Genomic DNA, 17,988 nt, shown 5'->3' with positions numbered 1-17,988 from the left:
TTACTGACCTACATAAACGCACATAAATAATTGAACTAAAATACTAATGACATGATAACATGACCGATTTTTTTGATTTTATTATAAACTTATACTTTATTGTGTGTAAGGTAACAAAATTTTCTATAAAGTACACAAGTACTTGCATGGATATTTTTAATTTTATTATACTTTTTTTTTTATTAAAATTTTCCCGAATTGTTTGTTAATGTGAGGAGTAATGGCAGCCCTATGGCGGGGGTGAGGTCCGGGGCGCGGACGGCGGGGCCGGCTGGCGCCACCGGCGGCGTCAGGTGCGCGCGCCAGTGTGCGTGCGGCGCCACCCGTCACACACGCCACGCCGCAGACACGACAACACCGCCCCCGTACAATGCTTTCATACAGATAACCTCTCAGAGAATTTTTTAAAAACACAATACCTACTTACTGATAGAGCAGTACGGTACCATATAACTGCCAATATTCTTTGGTTTGTTACGATTTCTTGTACGTATTTAAATAATGTATTTGATTCACCATTAAGAATATTACAACTTTTAAATTAAATGGTGACATTTAGCAATTATACTGATGCTCATAAAATGATGATCTATTATTCCCTAGTTTATGACTGGCGCTGGCTTTGTGCTTACGTTACAAAGCAATAATAATATTAGCAGACGCCTATCTTGAACAAACTGTACCGTCTATTATGTAATTAGTGTATGTTCGCGGGCGGCCGCGCGGCGACATTGCACCAAGCTAATAAATTACTCCAGCGGCGAGCGGCGAGAGGCGAGAGGCGAGCGGGCAGCGGGCGATAGTGTGCCCGCCACCGCCGCATCTCGTCGCCGCCTGGGCCCTGCCAGTTGCCACACACCGACCGACTCAATGGACCCGCTACACAGCACTATAACCACCTTTTATACATAAATCCATTCACGTATCAATACAAAAGGATACGGTAAAGTTTGGAAAGTTTCATTGTCACAATCATTCAGAAAATCTCATTAAGTCAACGTGGTAAAATTTTTATAGCAAAATAATTAAAATATTCAGACTTGGATTGAAGCTTTACAAGTATAGCTACTTCAACTGAATGATATGTACTACTAGCTGTCGCTCGCGACTCCATCTACGCGGAGTTAAAAAAAAAACTTTATTAGTAGCCTATATGTTCTTCCAGACTATGTTCTACATCTATGCCACATTTCAGAGAGATCTGTTTAGCAGTTCTGGAGATACCTTGTAACAAACATCTATCCATCCATTCACCTAAACTTTCGCATTTATAATATTAGTAAGATTAACTTAGTAAGCAATGTTAATGAAAAATATGTATCCACTCTAATAATACCTGCAATTATGAAATAATTTTAGTTTAGAATTAATTTAAATAATTCAAAGCTTTGGTATTTTTGTCGTAATTGAAACTATTGACTATACGAAATCTTTGATCTGAGTTAGAATATTTTGTAGTCGTTATAGTAGTTCCGATGTTACGACATAGATGGCGCTTAAATGTAATTTAAGTTATTACGATATTATCACTAAAAAAATAGAAGATTAAACAAGCAAAAAGCAATAAATACTACTAAAATCGATATGCTTATTTAAAAAAAGTAAAAGTACTACATGACAACAACATTACTGCACGAAAAAATATCATCTTATTCTTCGTGTCATTAGAAATTCTCTACCTGTGCCTATGCCTATAAATTAACTTTAATAATAACAGGTGATGGATACCATATAGATAGCATTGCCAGGCGTCCGGATAAAGCCGGACATAGTTAGGCTTTTTGATTGCGTGTCCGGCCAAAATAAACGGTGTCCGAGTTGTAAGGCTTTTGTTAGGCTTTTTACATTTCCCAAACGAGAGTGTACCTATTAATACTGAGACAAAGTTCTAAATAATATAGGGTGTCCAACCTTTCTACCCAAATGTCCGGCCAAACTGGCTGGTCTGTCCGGCTAGTAGTTTTGGCGACCCGGCAACCCTACATATAGATAATGTCCAATGGAAACAATGCGATGCGATGAAGCAGTTTAGTGATACAATCATTTTTTTATCACCAAAGCCTCGTTTGAACGTTTTTCACAACGAAAGATGTTATATATTAGTGGTCGGCCGCGACTTCGTCAGCGCAGAATTTAAAAAAAAAAGCTTATAACATGCCCACATGCATAAGCTACCTTCCCGTCCAAGTTTCGTTAAAATCGGTGAGCCGTTCCGGAGATTGTAAGAATTAAAAATTGGGTATTCTATATCAACTACATACATCATGTGTACGAAATATATTTTTTTCCTAAATTACATACAGACACTCAAATTTTATTTATATAGATCATCAGTATTATAACTTATCTACGTATATTCAGTTGTTTTTCTCAGACATTTGACGTGGTATATATCTCCTTTTACTGAGTACGCTTTTATGCACGTAAAAGCACATAGAAGTGTAAAAACGTACCCGTGAGTGATATATATATATATGACATTAATTTTGTGTAATAACCTCATGTGTAATATGTGTATATGTGGAACCATTCGTTTACGCGTTAAACTGTTGTGCTGAATGGTTAAGGTCAATCACGTTATGTTTTTTTACTGACTATATTAGCGTCAAATCGTATTTTAACTAGCAAATAGAATTGCTGGATGCAAAAAATCTGACTACACTAATTAATTTCTGCTCGTATTTTTGTATTATGTTTGAACATCCTACTCTAATATTTTAACTGCGAATATTTAAATGAATGGATTGATGGATGTTTCTTAGAAGGTATCTTCGGAAAAGCTTAATAGATCTTGATGAAATTTGGCACAGATGTAGAACAGATGTAGTTTTCAAGAACACATAGGCTAGTTATTAAGTTTTTAAATGCCACGCGGATAAAGTCGCGGGCGACAGCGAGTATGAAATATTTATGAAATACCGTTACAATCTAAACATACCCATTTTAACTTTCCGTGCATCCAACTCAGGGTTAACACAGTAAAAATCACAATTTTCAAATGTCCTTAAATATTTTCTCTTTATGTCTTTCATTTAAATTTTTTATAAGTACTTTACCTATTTAATTTATTGTCCACGAAATTTGTTTTGTTTTTTTTTAATACTGCAACGTCCGACATGACCGGCGATTGTGTCAGGAATGGCGCGAAACTGCTCGCACCGAAGTATTTATGTCGCTCCCTCGCGAACTTATGAATGAAGCTGAGATTCGTATCCTTACAACTTACTTCCCTCGAAACGACGCATTAATAGCACAAAGTCACACTTCACAAATTAAAAACACAATAGCCAGAAGAATAGCAACCATATATTGAAGTTTTTTTTTTTTCAGAAACGAGGGTTAACGAGGGAATAGTCATATTGTCATACGTACTGCGGTCATATGTTTAACTGCCGTAATAAATCAGTTGTAGATTGCATTGTATACTTATATTTTTGACACACATGATTTCGGTACACTTTATCAAAGTTCATATATTTGTTTTATTCTTTTTCGTCCCCATTTTATCCACTAGGAAATCGATTTTGTATTTTGACTAGCTGTCGCCCGCGACTACGTCCGCGCGCAGTTAAAAAAAATGAAAAATAGATGTTGGCCGATTCTTAGACCTACTGAATATGCTCACAAAATTTCATGAGAATCGGTCAAGCCGTTTCGGAGGAGTACGGGAACGAAAACTGTGACACGAGAATTTTATATATTAGATTTAACGACTTGCGGTTGTGTTCTTCTTTTGTTTCATAACAAGGTGAAGGAATATATTTACGTTTGCGCGTTAAATTTTTTACACACTTTTTCGTAATGAAATTGTGTTGCGTTATTGTCAGTGACTATGTAACAATTGCCTTATGATTGTCGGCGTCGCCGGCATTATTTATATTAATGTATAACTGTGCTCCAGATTCAAGATTCCAGAGTTAAATTACTCGGGCATAACCTTATGAAGTAAAAGAAAATAAACAAATCACATAACCCTAATTAAGTCTTAGATACAGAAAAACACATGAACTGAAAGACAAATAAAACAATTTGAGCATAATTATCATTAGGCGTTATTTATGGGGGGGTTTGTGTGGCGCGAGACGGCGCCGGCGACCGACGGACGCGTCGGATGCGCGCCGCTACGTCGCAGCGCCACTCCGCTCGCTCAATCAAAACAAATTGTTGCCGAAAACAAAATATCATAAGAGTGGAGGGAGCCACCGGCGCTGCGAACCAATGTCACCGTCTGCTCAACTTTGAGCGCCTCTCTACTCATATTTGTTGCGAAATGATCGGCAAAGCGAGCGGAAAATATTAACTTGAGCACAGAAACAATATTTCACATACGTCTACTTAACATGTATTAAAATATAAATACGATTGTTAAGTTTAAGTAAAGATCTGAAAATGCAAAAGATCGTTTACGCACCTAAACGGCGCTGGAGTTGACGACAATAAATAAGCAAATTGTCATCTGGCTAAAAGAGCAACAATTCAAGTTATTATTGAAACATGCGAAGTTGTTTAAAACAATTACGGTGTCGCGTTTGAATGTCCATTATCAAACCATTAATAAGATTTTTGGATAAAAAAATATTACAAACAAGACATAGGTAATAGGAGTATCTTTGTTAATCCTTAGCATCGCTACTTTGGTTAAAAGTTGCAGAAAGCGTATGATATCATAACAGCTTGGTGGCAAGGCGCCGGCCGGCGTGGCGGCATGGCGGCAAGGCGGCACCCCGCGCGTCGCCGGCGCGGCGCCCTCTCGGTTACCTACCACCGTAGCCCGCGCACCCGGCGCGGCGCGGCGCGGCCTTTTGGCGCCGAATGTCCTCACAAAATCAAAAATGGATATCGCTCTTGTATAATAAACACCAATTCTAATGTCACATTCAGTTTATATTAACAAACAGCAACATATTTAAGTGCAAATTTTTATGAAAGTAAAATTACTTTATTTTCAAGAGAAATTTCCAGAGTATCTACAAAGAAATTTTATTCAACGTTGACGTGATTAATTGATAATTATGTGAGCTCACATTTTCTATCGTTCGACATTAGTAATTCTTTGCACTTATTTACTACACTTCTCGTTTCCACTCGTCAAAACATTGCTGATCTAAAATCAATGTAATAACATGAACAACAAGTAGACCGAGGTGTTTACTTCACCCCAATACAATAAATCTATTAACTATATTTTACTTTAAAGTATTACATTTTAGCATCTATAAGAGTTTATAAAAGTTGTCAGTCATTCAGTATTTCTTTCATAATTATTTAAAGTAACCAATCAGTATGCTCTTTAATCTCCTATACTCTTTATCTACTTAGCGTTCTGCAATAAAAAAAAACTTAAAAACTACTAGGTTATAAAATAATTTCTGATAAAATAACTAAGATAAAAATTCATCATTTTGTGTATTATAACACAAAAGAATATAATTAGAAAGTTTGTGATTTTTATTAATTTTTGTAACAATATAATGTAATTAAAACAATAGCTTTACAGTCATACTTAATTCAGAATTATATAAAGAATGAACAAAACATGTTTGGAGGTTATTGCGCGTTGCGTGGGACCTCGCGGCGCGACTCCGGCTGCCTCTTGCTTTAGATTTCAACGGGACTCGGCGCACGTAGCTCCTCTACGAAAACATATACATTTAAAAATATTATAATTTAAATATGGAACTTACAGTTGAAACCTTAATTAAATCAGATTCTAAAAATAAAAAAAATGTGAGTTATATTAAATATCTGAAATACAGAAAAGAATTAATGTATCGTTTCTTCTATAAATCTTATTAATATTGCAAATGCGAATGTTTGGATGGATGGATGTTTGTTACGATGTATCTTCGAAACCAAAGGTCCAAAATGGAGGAGGCCTTTGTCAAATTGACACACGGACAATGATTTTTTTTTATTTATTACAACGTTAAATTATGTTTCTTTGTTTATTGTCTGAATAAAGGCTTATTTTATTATTAACTTCGAAACGACTCGACGAATCTTGATGAAATTTAGCATAGATTTAGAACATAATCTGGAAGAATACATCGGCTAATTATCAAGTTTTTTAAATTCCGCGCGGACGGAGTCGCGGGCGATAGCTAGTATGATTCTAAATCTGATTTTTATAACTGACCAAATCGAGCAATAAAATTACTTTATTAATTTTTAAATTGTACGGTAGTAAGTGCGTAGGTACCTAAGTAATTTGCAACTTCAAAATTACTGAAAAAATAAAACAATGCTTACAGAAATTTTTATACCACATTTTGCTTGTTGTTACAATGTAATGTTGTTTACTGTAAAATGAATAAAATGGGGCAAGTAAACACGCTTAGTGTTATGCTGTCTGACAAGATTACACACATCCAAGTTACCGTCAGTTTACACTGCCGAATCACATGTAAAAATATTTTTCCTTTTTTATATTATAAGGTGACAATAAGCAAGCAGCCACTTGAATTCGTCGAAATAGCGTAGCTACCGCTGCTAATAGACAAACGTAATTGCAGATGCGTTGCCTACCTTGAATCGAGGGAAGATAGGACGCATAGAAAAAGGATGTTTCTTCTTCCTATGCGTCTCTCCGTTCATCAAATCCATGTTCCATTCACATTTAAAAAAGGGTGGGATTGGAACACTTTCACTCTCTCACTCACAGTCTCACTAGACTAATTAGACATCAGACCAAACGCAGAATAACACTACACGTCTGTTTTCTGTGTGTGTTGCTCCGGGCGAGTCGGCCCATTCGTGCTACAGATGTTGTTGTTGCTGACTTCTACCACTGTTAAAATTATCCTCTTCTTCAGTTTATCATCTCTTTTTCTTTCAACTTACCACTTTATGTGAGGTGGGAGCACCAGGTTTCTATCTCCCACATCGATATTTATTCCGTCATCACAGTCGTCACTCCCTTCTTAATCATGTAATCTTTCATGCGACCCATCCATCACTTCCTAGGTACACCTTTCGGCCCTACTTACCTCTCTTTGAATGACAAAGATTAGTTACGTTATGTAGAAGCGTTTCGGCAGAGAAAACTCACGTTATGATCGTAAGTTGTGTTGTTTTGGAATATCTCCGTGCTAAGATACTTTACATAAAATATTACGAAATAAGGAATAAAATTGCGATATGATAGTCCATGTTGATGGATTGAACCTTATTTTAAGCGATGATTGACGAGTATCAAGTTCGCATTAGGGCTGTAACTTGTTTAAGATTTTATCGTAGATATACGGGTACAGGTTTAACATCGTGTAAATTTTATAGGGATGTCAACAACTGAATGTTTTTTTTATCGTCTAATATTCTATGCCGATATTTGTATTTTCAGCCAGTTGGATCTACGCTTATTGAATGTTGGTAGCCCTACTCCGGAACCCGCAATCAATCGCCCGACTTACCGATTCACAAATACACAAATGATGTGCTCCAGTTTCTTATAATATTTTAATCTTTGCTTTAAGCTTTGTCATCTTACTTTTGTTGTAAATGTATCTACCTTGCTTGTTTTAAGATCATTAAGGATTATTAATTAAACCTTTTTATACAGCATCGGGAACGCGTACATAACTTTCAACAGCCAAGTTATAATTAGGCGTTGCGACATTGACAGTCACATCACGCCATCTGACGGTCCATCAAGCAGCTTTAATGATCACCATCGCATCTATCAGCACCATATTCTTAACGCCATATTTTAAAACTTAAGCCAATGCTGACAAATGTAGCATATACAAGCAAAAATGTTTAATTAATATAATGGAGGAGTAAGTTAATACAACGTATATTTTTTCATTGTCAATGATGCGTTTGACACAAAGGAACTGTGTTTAGGTCTCGCCGGCGGCGCCAGCGCGCCACAGACAATAAAATAATTTGAGTCGTTAATACTTGCCGCTCCTGATATACATGGATTGCGAGATTACTACTGTCTGATTAATTTGTGTTTGCGTTTATTTCTGTCCGCATGCCAAAGCTTGCACATACCGATCTTAGTTTTGAATTATTGCGACCGAGTTAGTTATTTTTTGTACTATTAAGTACTTTGTGATATTCAGTAATATAAATTTTAACCAGATGTTTAAACATGGATCGGTTTTGACGCCTTCTTAGCTATAAATATAACATCGGGGTCACAACTTGTTTACGATAATTTATAGACAAGTTCCTGCGGCTGAGGCAACGCCAGTGGGTATACAAGTGGGGCGCCTTTATTTGTTTATTATCTCTGGCGACCCCCCCTCGGTGCAGCGTGACGCCGGCGGGCGGCGCCCCGAGTGACGCCTGGCGGCCGCGCTGGGTTGCCAAAAACATAACAAAAATCCAGGACATCGATAACAGGTTGGCTATTTGTCACAAAACTAAGAAACCACTTGCAAATCATTGCTGATTGTACGGTTTGATTTTTAATAAAATGCATTTGAAATCCTTTTAAAATGATTACTTTGTTCTTAACAGTATACTGTTGGATCTAAACTAAAAGTTAGTTATGTTTTCGTGATATTCAAATTGATCGTTAGTGAATGTCGAGCAAGCTGTCCTGCTTGTAACTTGACAGAGCTGGTGACCCTACTGTTGCTGTGTCCGAGACGTAAACAAACACGCGTCATGGTTGTTACAGCTACGAACCACGGACACCTGAGTATAAAGATGTACAATGATGTACTGAGGGTAAATATGTACAATGTTACGACAGTTCTTACATTGTACAAGCAAAAACTATGCATGATTATTGCAAGAAATACCTTCTCCTATAATGGCTATTGCCGATATTCGGAACTCTTTTCTACTTAAGAGTGAATGAACATTTTTCACAATTGTTTTTGTACTATTGTGAGTTAATACATTATGATCCACTAAAATTACGTTTGAGCATTAGAATTCCAAATAATTGTTTCAATTAATTCTTTAAATTTTAGAACATTAGACGTTGCGTATATAGTTCAATGCTGGACATCGGACTTCAAAGCTATGGTTTTGTCGCTTCTGAAATTTCCACCCGTGTACCCAAAATTTAGTTAATTCGTTAAGCCAAAAGAGTTCTGGTTTATTTCTAAACTAGCTTTCGACCGCGACTTCGTCCGCGTGGTATTAAAAATAGTAAGTAGCCTATGTGTTTGCAGAGCCCAAGATAGAGCGAGCTGTCGGTGCACTGTGGACGCCCTCTGCCCCACTACGGGGACATAGGACATTAAGTCAAGTCTATGTGTTTTTCCAGACTATTCTACATCTGTGCCAAATTTCATAGAAATCCGTTGAATTGTTCTGAGGATACCTTCAAACAAACATCCATCCATCCATATAGACTTTCGCATTTATAATATCAGTAGGATTGTAATTGTTTTTAAATTTTCATAATTATCGAGATGGATGGTTCTTGATTAGCGTTGCCAGGCGTCCGGATAAAGAAAGCCATAGGTAGGCTTTTTGATTGCGTGTCCGGCCAAAATAAACGGTGTCCGGGTTGTCTGGCTTTTTACATTTCCCAAATGAGAGTGGCCGAGCGCCGGCGACGAGAATCGACTGACGGCCTTTCTACCCAAATGTTCGGCCAAACTGGCTGGTCTGTTCGACTATTAGGTTTGGCGACCCGGCAACCCTATTCTTGATCATTTAAATTAATTATTTGGCATAAGGATTTATTTTGTACTTGTTGACCGGAACAAAGCACGATTATCATTTTTATTAGAGAATTAAAAATTATGAAATGAAATTGTATTGAGAGATGCAGTATGAGACACGAGGCGCCGGACCATGGGTGACGGGCGACGGGCGTCAGGCGGGTGACGGGCATCAGGCGGGCAGCGGGCAGACGAGATATGACATAATGGCGGCGGAGCGGAGCCGGCTCCGGGCGGGCTCGCGGGCGCCGCCGGCTCGGGCGCCAGCCGCTCCGCCGCCTCGACACCGACCGCGGCACAAGCCAAAAGCGTCAAGGATTAAATTTCTGTCACTTTTGGCGATTTCTTTTGACCTTTTTATCGACGAATTTTCTTAAAATGGTAGAGCTTTTGGAAGTTCAGGCGTAAAGAAATGATGTGATTAAGTTTTACGTTCTAATATTTTTTAACACGAGAGAAACGTCCAGCTAAATCGGTGAGAGTTACTATCCAATAGTATAATCTGAACAGCAAAAAAGATTAAGTTACGGCAAATGAAATCTTACTAATATTATAAATTCGAAAGTTTAGACGGATGGATGGATGTTTGCTAGAAAGTATCTCCAGAACTGCTCAGTGGATCTTGATGAAATTTGGCACATATAGGCTACCTATTAAGTTTTTTTTTTTTACTTTTTGCTGACGGAGTTGCGTTCGACAGCTAGTGAATCATGAAATGATTAAAACGCCAATCTCCTGTGCCTCGGGCCACGCTATCCGAGCTTCACTAATGATTGCACATGATTTATTTGAGCAGAACATTTTTATTGCCGCCTGATTTTGGGTCCCAAATAATAGGAAAGGTGTAATTTTTGTTTTGCGACTCATATATGTATAGACAAAGAGCGTTATTGTGACATAAACACGTGAAGCCCTTTTAATTCACTTTGAGATGTTTTGTTTTGTCTCAACTACCGTACATCAAAACTAATACGTATGTGTTTTATGTTTGGTATTTTTTCTTTACTTTCAAAAAGAGAAAATAGTTATTAATCAGTATAAAGTTTAAATAATGACAGATATAGTTCTTACTTTATATAATATAATACATAACTCAGTATCAACTGTTTACAGACTTTTTTTTATATTAAAAGGTAGCAAACGAGCAAGCGGCCACATGAATTCGCCGAAATGGTGAAGCGACCGCTGCCCATAGACATTCACAATTGCAGATGCATACCCTCAATCGACGAAGGAGACGCACAAAAAGAGAATATTTAACCTTCCTATGCATCTCCTCCATCAAATTCACCTCCCCTTTCCATCCTTTCCTTATAAGGAAAAAATTAGGCCTTAACTTTACATAAACCCAAACTATCACTCCCTTTTAATAATTTTGAAAACTAAACATGTTTTGATACAAATGTCTCGTCAGTGAAAACTCGTAGTATCATAAATTTAACTTTGGGGTGCGATTAGGAACAAGGGTTAAAGCAGCAATTACTTAAATAATGTCGTACGAAATAAAACAAATTTAAATTTTCTATAATTTATTAATTAAAGTATAAATTCCTTATAACTATAATAATGTTTTATCTCCACGTCCATACAAACACCTCTATTTCCATACAAAATAAAACATAGTTAATACTAAAATATATAAATAAACTCCGCCATCTTCTCGCAACAGAAACTGTACATTGACAAAACATAAAGGAATATTTATTCATTTATATATTACAAAAACATATGAATTTCATGTTTTGTCACCGAAAAATTGTGAACTATGCAAATTTGTAATCGTACTAGACATTTATAATATGTCTAGTCAGATTAAAAATGTTATAAACGAATTTCAAATGTTTTTTGAGTCTAATTGACACGAAAAGTTCACAATATATCTATTAATCATTAATACTATGACTCCTACGTAAAATGCCGTAACTCACAATTTAAAAAAATAATGCATTTTTAATTAAGTTTTGTTTTTAACAAGTATTTTTTTAAATAGTTTCGATTATTTACATTGGAACTATGAAAAAAATAGAAACTATCCAAGTTATTGTCTGTTTTTGGTATTTAATAAAAAATTGTACACGAAAAGTACAAAAAAATAGTTTAAAAAACACTGAAATAAAAACTTATTTTTTATCAAGCTTGTAAAAAAATACAAATTCAAAAAGAAAAAGCATTTATTTTGGACCCCGCTCCTTTATTCACAACACATTTTCACATATTTACTTCCAAAACACATTGAAAAAAAAAACATTGTAATCCTTTTTGTAATCTTCAAAAAGAACAGAGACATACAATATATTTTAATAAGTGTTTAGGAAGTTATTACAAATAATTGAATCAACTTGTACTATTTTATATTTACAGTTAAACCAGGATAATAGAAAAACATCTATAAGCGAGAGTCACCATCCGGTGCTGACCTCATTAAGCGAGAAATTTGATTTAGAGATACCACTACAAGAGAGAAAAATAATGCAATCTTTTAAATTCTCGCTTATCCAGGTTCGATTATATTATTAGAAATATATAACAATTAATTACTCAAAAGTTTATCAACAATATCCTACTAACAAGGTTTCTAAGACCAAAATCTCCTTTAAAAAAAAAGACAGATTATATAATTCGGTCTCAGAAACCTAAGATAAGTCAGTGCTAAAGAATAAACGTAATCTTAACTGCTGCAGAAATATCTGTACTGACAAAGTTGTCAAAGTAAATTATGTCAGCTCACTAATGCACCTCAATGTCAAATGTCACAAGATCCTTGTCGTATGGACATTTTCTATGGTTATGTAATTTTTACATATTTTTTTCCCTATAGACATATTGGCATCCCTTTTTTATCATTGAAAAGTGTAGAGATAACATTACAGCAATGGGAACTCTTTTATTATCAATCTTTGACAGGTCTTGAATTTCAAAGATGGCCGACGTGTACAAAATGGCGGGAAGCAGCCAATTTGTATATAATACAAACTCTATTTACATTTAATGCGATATGAATCATTAAAATCTGAATTTTATTATAATTTTAGATACTTTTATGACGATATAAAACATAAATATTACGATTTAAGGAAAAAAAATGTATAATTTAAAATATGTAAGTTAATTATAGTTAATTAAAAATAATTAACTAAATCAACAAGCTGTAAGTACAAACAATGATGCTATTGAAATGAACTATACATAAAATATAACTAATATCATAATACAGTTCAGTTTTCATCCATTTTAATAAACTGTTCCAAAAAATAGATTAATAACTTAATAAACTTAATACAGCAGCACTTACTTCCATTATATTAAGAATGGTGTGTACGTTTGTGACGAGGCGTGTATCAGTACAGGTTCCTGTATGTGCGGGCGGGCTTGAAGCTGGCCCCGCCCCCCGCCCCGCCCACACCACCGCCGGCCCCGCCCACAGGTGAGTTTAAGAACAACTCGATGTAGCGATGGTCCATGTTATGCTTGTCACGTCTCATCGCCTGGAAATAAGTTTATATTTTGATACAAAATAGTATTTAAAATGTTAAATTGTTATTTAAAGAGACGTCAGCAACAACATCAGTTGCAAGAATTGTCCTCACTCAGTGAAATACCACGACCTTACAGAAGACAGGCGTCAAGTGGAAGTAATTCCAACTACAGTCTGATGAGTGTGCTCACTGAGGACTAAATTTAGTCTTATTTTCCTGGGAGGTAGATTTAATGGAAGAGGAGATACCTAGGAAGGTTAAATATTCTCTTTTTGTGCGTCTCCTCCTTCGTCGATTGAAGGTAGGCAACGCATCTGTAATTGCAAATGTCTATGGGCAGCGGTCGCTTCGTCATTTAAGCGAATTCATGTGGCCGCTTGCTCATTTGCCACATTGTAATATATAAAAAAAGTATTCAACAATTACTAGAATATATAAATAAAAATATGAGATTCCTATTGAAAAATTGGTAACAAACTTCATAACCCAAAGGTGATAAGTCGTTACCATAGTTTTACATATATAAAAGTGTATGTATGTACCCGCATGGCATCATCATGACACTCGAAGTCAACATCAGCTTCGCCTGAAGGCCGACCGCTGTTGTCATACAAGATGTTGATGCTCACAGGACGCACCGGCTTGAAGAACTGTCACACAAGTGCTAATGTTACATTACAGTTTACACTGACAAAACATATTCTTGTCATTGTCAATGTTTCTGTATTGGCAACACTGTAATACACTAATACAAGAACTAAATTAAATCAAATAATAGAATTTACTGTAAAAATCGCTATTTTGTGTCATGCATAAAATTTAACATATAGACTGTTAGAACTTTCTTTGTTAAGGTCAACTAATCTTACTCATCTTACTATGCTAATGTTTGAATGGATATTTGTTAGAAGGTATCTCTGGAACAGATCAACAGATCTTGATGAAATTTGGCACAGATGTAGAACATAGTATGGAAGAAGACATAGGCTACTTATTAAGTTTTTTATAAATTCCGCGCGGGCACAGTCGCGTGCGACAGCTACTAAATAAAAAAACGAGCATTGACTACGAAGTCATTACTAAATACAAGATAATGTATGGTGAGAGTTAAACGTGAGCAGTAGTTACATATGCAATGTCCTGCGGCGTGGCTTTGAAGGGCAGACCGCGCATGTGCACGCAGTACCCGCCGCGTCGGAACCCCCCGCGACCCCCGTACCCGCCCGCGCCACCCCCACCCCCGCCGCCTGACACACAACGTCATACACATTCATACAAATGCAATCAATTTCCGATTCATCAAATCATTCCTAAATAAAGTTCAATATCATCAGCTCAATGAAGGGCTCGGGACCAACCCCAGGTTAGAGATGATTAGGCCATAGTCAACCTCGCTGGTCAAGTGCAGGTTGACTTCACACATATCATTGAATTTCTTCTTAGATATGTGCAGGTTACATCACGATGTTTTCCTTCACCATAAGAACGACGGATAAATGTACATAATTAAATAGAAAATCGAAAAACACATTGGTAAATGGCGGGATTCAAACCCAGGACCTGCAGGATAGCAAGTCAAATGCTTAACCCCCTGAGCCACCGACGCTCTGATAGATACTGTAAAACTGTAATTAAACAAAATTGGTTCGTCATCAGTGTCAACCATGGCAAGGTGACTTAGCTTTAACCTTAGGTACATAACTACATGGAAACAGTTAAATACCTCTAGCAAATCCTCTGCCGCGCGTGAACCTCTGTCCGTAGCGGTCACCGCGGTCGTAGGGCGTGGGGCGTGGCCTGCCGGAGCCCCGCCCCGCCTCGCGCGCCCCGTACGCCCTCACCTCGTCCGCACTGCTCGGGAATACCTCGATGTATCTGCAACACAATGTACCTCTTACTTACTACATTATTGTGATACTTATGTACCACCTTCACCAAGATGGGCACACTATTTGAAGAACCATATATCTTCCAACTATATTTTGTTTATAAACTCTTTTAAAGATTACCACCTATGTATATGCTATAAGGATTTGAAATGTTGAAGATTAAAGCTTTAAATTAGCCTTTGATGTATAACAATCCTTTAATTATGTTGACACAATATTTTTAACTGGGTAATCTACCATCACTTTTATTAGGGGTTTTCATTCACAATATATACCGGAACTTACTATAATTTTTGTCGATTGAAAAACAATATACTCGTAGTTACACAACCATCCGGTACACTTTATATTTCATAAATACTAAAAATTGAAATAGAACAAAACCTAAAACCAAAAAAGTACCAAAGACAACACAATTAATTTTCTGTTTGTCCTCTTCCCTGTTGGTCGCTCTCCGTCCGCCCCGCCCCCGCCCAGCCCCGCTCTCTCCCCTCGCTCGCCCACACCTTTATAACTCAATATCCAATCACAAATATTCTTATAAATGCTGCCAGCTTCAATATTATCACTTTTAAATCACAAATACAACTTTTATTGTATTATATATATAAATTACACTTCAAAGCTAAATTTAAGACACTATTTAATGATTATATAAATCAATATTAAATGTAGATTAAAAATTCATTACATAGCATGTTTATGTAAAAGAAAAAAAGAAATTAGAACAGTTGAAAATTAATTCAACAAAATCTGGCAGCATTCAAATATAATATAACTAAACTCCCTAAGATTAAAAAAAACTTGAGAAGTATTTACCCAAAAAAAAAAGAAAAACTATATATCTGGGCCGGGTCAGTGGACATTATGGATTACAGTAGACTTTATTCTCCCATTTTTTTTTAGCGATATAACAATAAACATATGCCAAATATTCCCATTTCGCAGTACACTTATTAGCAAAAATGTTTTGCTATAAGCCATAAAGTGCCACTATGGATGTCCCAAACTTAACCCTCTACACCAAATTAGTTTTACTTTTGCCAAAGTTAGGTACAACTGCGTAATGGATATTAAGCAATGAAGTATTCCCCAACTTATTACTGACTTGTATAACATTGTCTAATGGCAATTTTTTTTTTAATTTCAATAATTACACTTATCTTAGAATGATTGTTACAAATTTATCTTTTAATTAAGTAACAAGTCAAATCAATGGTTGAATGTCCCAAAAAGTAAGCTGTTCCCATTTACTTTCAATAACATTTTATTAGACATTTTAGTACATTAAATATAGAGTAAAAAGTTTTAACGTAATTTTTTTTTCCCCATGAATAAATTTATAATTAAGTAAAAAGTAAATTGATATAAGGGGTAAGTAATTGATACGTCATTAAAATCTTAAATGGAAAGTGTTTAATTTTATTTTAAAATAATCCAACATTGCCTAATATCCGCACAGCAGACTCAAAATTGGCAATGTGAAATAACTTGCCCCCCACCTGTGTCCTATTTTCTCCCTGTCCCTGTTGAGTGCCTCCTGAGCGTTCCCCTTGTCAACGAAGTGTACAAACGCCTCGCCCGAGGCCCTGCCCGTGTAGTCGTAGAGCAAGTGCACCCCATCAGGGGCCACCATCAGCCCTGCCCCACCCACATTGAAATAAAGATCAGTTACACAGATAGATCAACACCAACTGTGGTGGGATACTGGACTTATAATATTAAAAACGCAAATTATACTTGATTGTAATAATGTATGCAAATAATTAAATTAACTTTAAATAAAAATCAAATAAAAAAAGACTAAATGACAATTCATTAACAAATGAAATAAAAATGTTTCCGTATCCTTAAATAAAAGGAGTTAATGCAAAAAATCTTTCCCACCACAGGGTCTACAGAACCTAATAATCCCCGATTCAGTGTTGATATCAAATACAGACAGACAGATAATATAATTAATTGGTTCTATGCCTTACCGTCAAAGAACTGGATTATTTCTTCTTTAGAGCAACCAAAAGGCAAACCACGAAGTTTAACAATGCCCATATCATCATTCAAGTTGGGAATACCACCAAAGCCATTCTCAGAATGGTTCATGGCATTCAGTGCCCACTCCATGTCTTGACGATCCGTGGAAAATACTGAAAAAAAGATGAAGTTACATTATGGATGTACCATACAGAACCTTGCAGAATTTATAGCAGGGATAAATTTTATCTCTATTAAACAAAGATAAACCTAGAGAAATTTTATGAAGACCTCAAAAACAAATTAACTTAGTTTGAGTGTTACCTTCAATATATCGTTTCCCCATGTTCTCCTTGTCCTTCTTGAGAGCTTCGTCTACATCCGCCTGGCTTACCAACTCTACAAAACATTCACCAGACGGTCTGCCCGGCCTCACTTCTGTCAAATGCACTCCTGAAATACACTGCACAATTAAATTCATCATGTACTTACGCCAACTTATACAACAAACAGTAGTTCCCAGACGTAAATAAAAACCGGGAATAGGATGCCGCCATAATGCCGACAACACACTAACAAGTGGTAACAAGAAATAAAGCGTTTAATATTTGTTCTCACCTTCTTTCTCATTTAACACGTTGATCCCGCTTAGGAAATCTAATACATCTTCTACTGTTGTAGAGAAAGGCAAACCGCGTAACCTAATAATGTAACTACCGCCGTCGCCCGATCCCAACATTTTCACTTTTTAAATATTTACAATGATATACGGTTATAGTCTTTCAAAGAAAAGAGGAATTGGTGTTATTAATATTAAAAGTTATTTTACAACGCAACTAAGCACTTGAATAATTAAAATCTTTAAAAGCGTCACAAACAATCGAAATCGAAATTCTTTCTCCCAATCACCATAGACAACTGGCCCCTGGAACAGATTAATAAAGAAAAAAAAAGACAGACTACAGAATACAAATGGTAGATGTCATGTTGAGTACATAATCTATTGTATTAAATGGACGAAAA

The 17,988-nt window shown here is 36.1% G+C and overlaps 1 protein-coding gene across 1 annotated transcript; it reads right to left on the bottom strand.

Moving 5' to 3' along the window:
* Window positions 1–12,782: 12,782 nt before the first annotated feature.
* LOC106720354 (heterogeneous nuclear ribonucleoprotein H) lies at window positions 12,783–17,903 on the bottom strand. Its single transcript, XM_045679400.1, has 8 exons — window positions 17,584–17,903; window positions 17,290–17,418; window positions 16,974–17,138; window positions 16,497–16,635; window positions 14,829–14,980; window positions 14,234–14,352; window positions 13,648–13,755; window positions 12,783–13,114 (listed from the first exon to the last, which is right to left on the bottom strand). The coding sequence occupies exons 1-8, from the start codon at window positions 17,702–17,704 to the stop codon at window positions 12,968–12,970; spliced, it is 1,080 nt and encodes a 359-aa protein (XP_045535356.1). The 5' UTR covers window positions 17,705–17,903; the 3' UTR covers window positions 12,783–12,967.
* Window positions 17,904–17,988: the final 85 nt, after the last annotated feature.

Source organism: Papilio machaon, chromosome 9 (genome assembly GCF_912999745.1).
Source record: "Papilio machaon chromosome 9, ilPapMach1.1, whole genome shotgun sequence".
NCBI classification, from domain to species: domain Eukaryota; kingdom Metazoa; phylum Arthropoda; class Insecta; order Lepidoptera; family Papilionidae; genus Papilio; species Papilio machaon.
This window is presented reverse-complemented; position numbering and strand designations above follow the sequence as displayed.

What these genes read in the sequence shown, in the direction of transcription:
- LOC106720354 (XM_045679400.1), bottom strand. Translation starts at nt 17,704, where the DNA reads ATGTTGGGATCGGGCGACGGCGGTAGTTACATTATTAGGTTACGCGGT. An exon ending in GGGGAAACGATATATTGAAG is followed by an intron (nt 17,139 to 17,289) that starts GTAACACTCAAA and finishes TCTTTTTTTCAG; the next exon opens with TATTTTCCACGGATCGTCAA. An exon ending in CGGCAGAGGATTTGCTAGAG is followed by an intron (nt 14,353 to 14,828) that starts GTATTTAACTGT and finishes GTTGTGTGTCAG; the next exon opens with GCGGCGGGGGTGGGGGTGGC.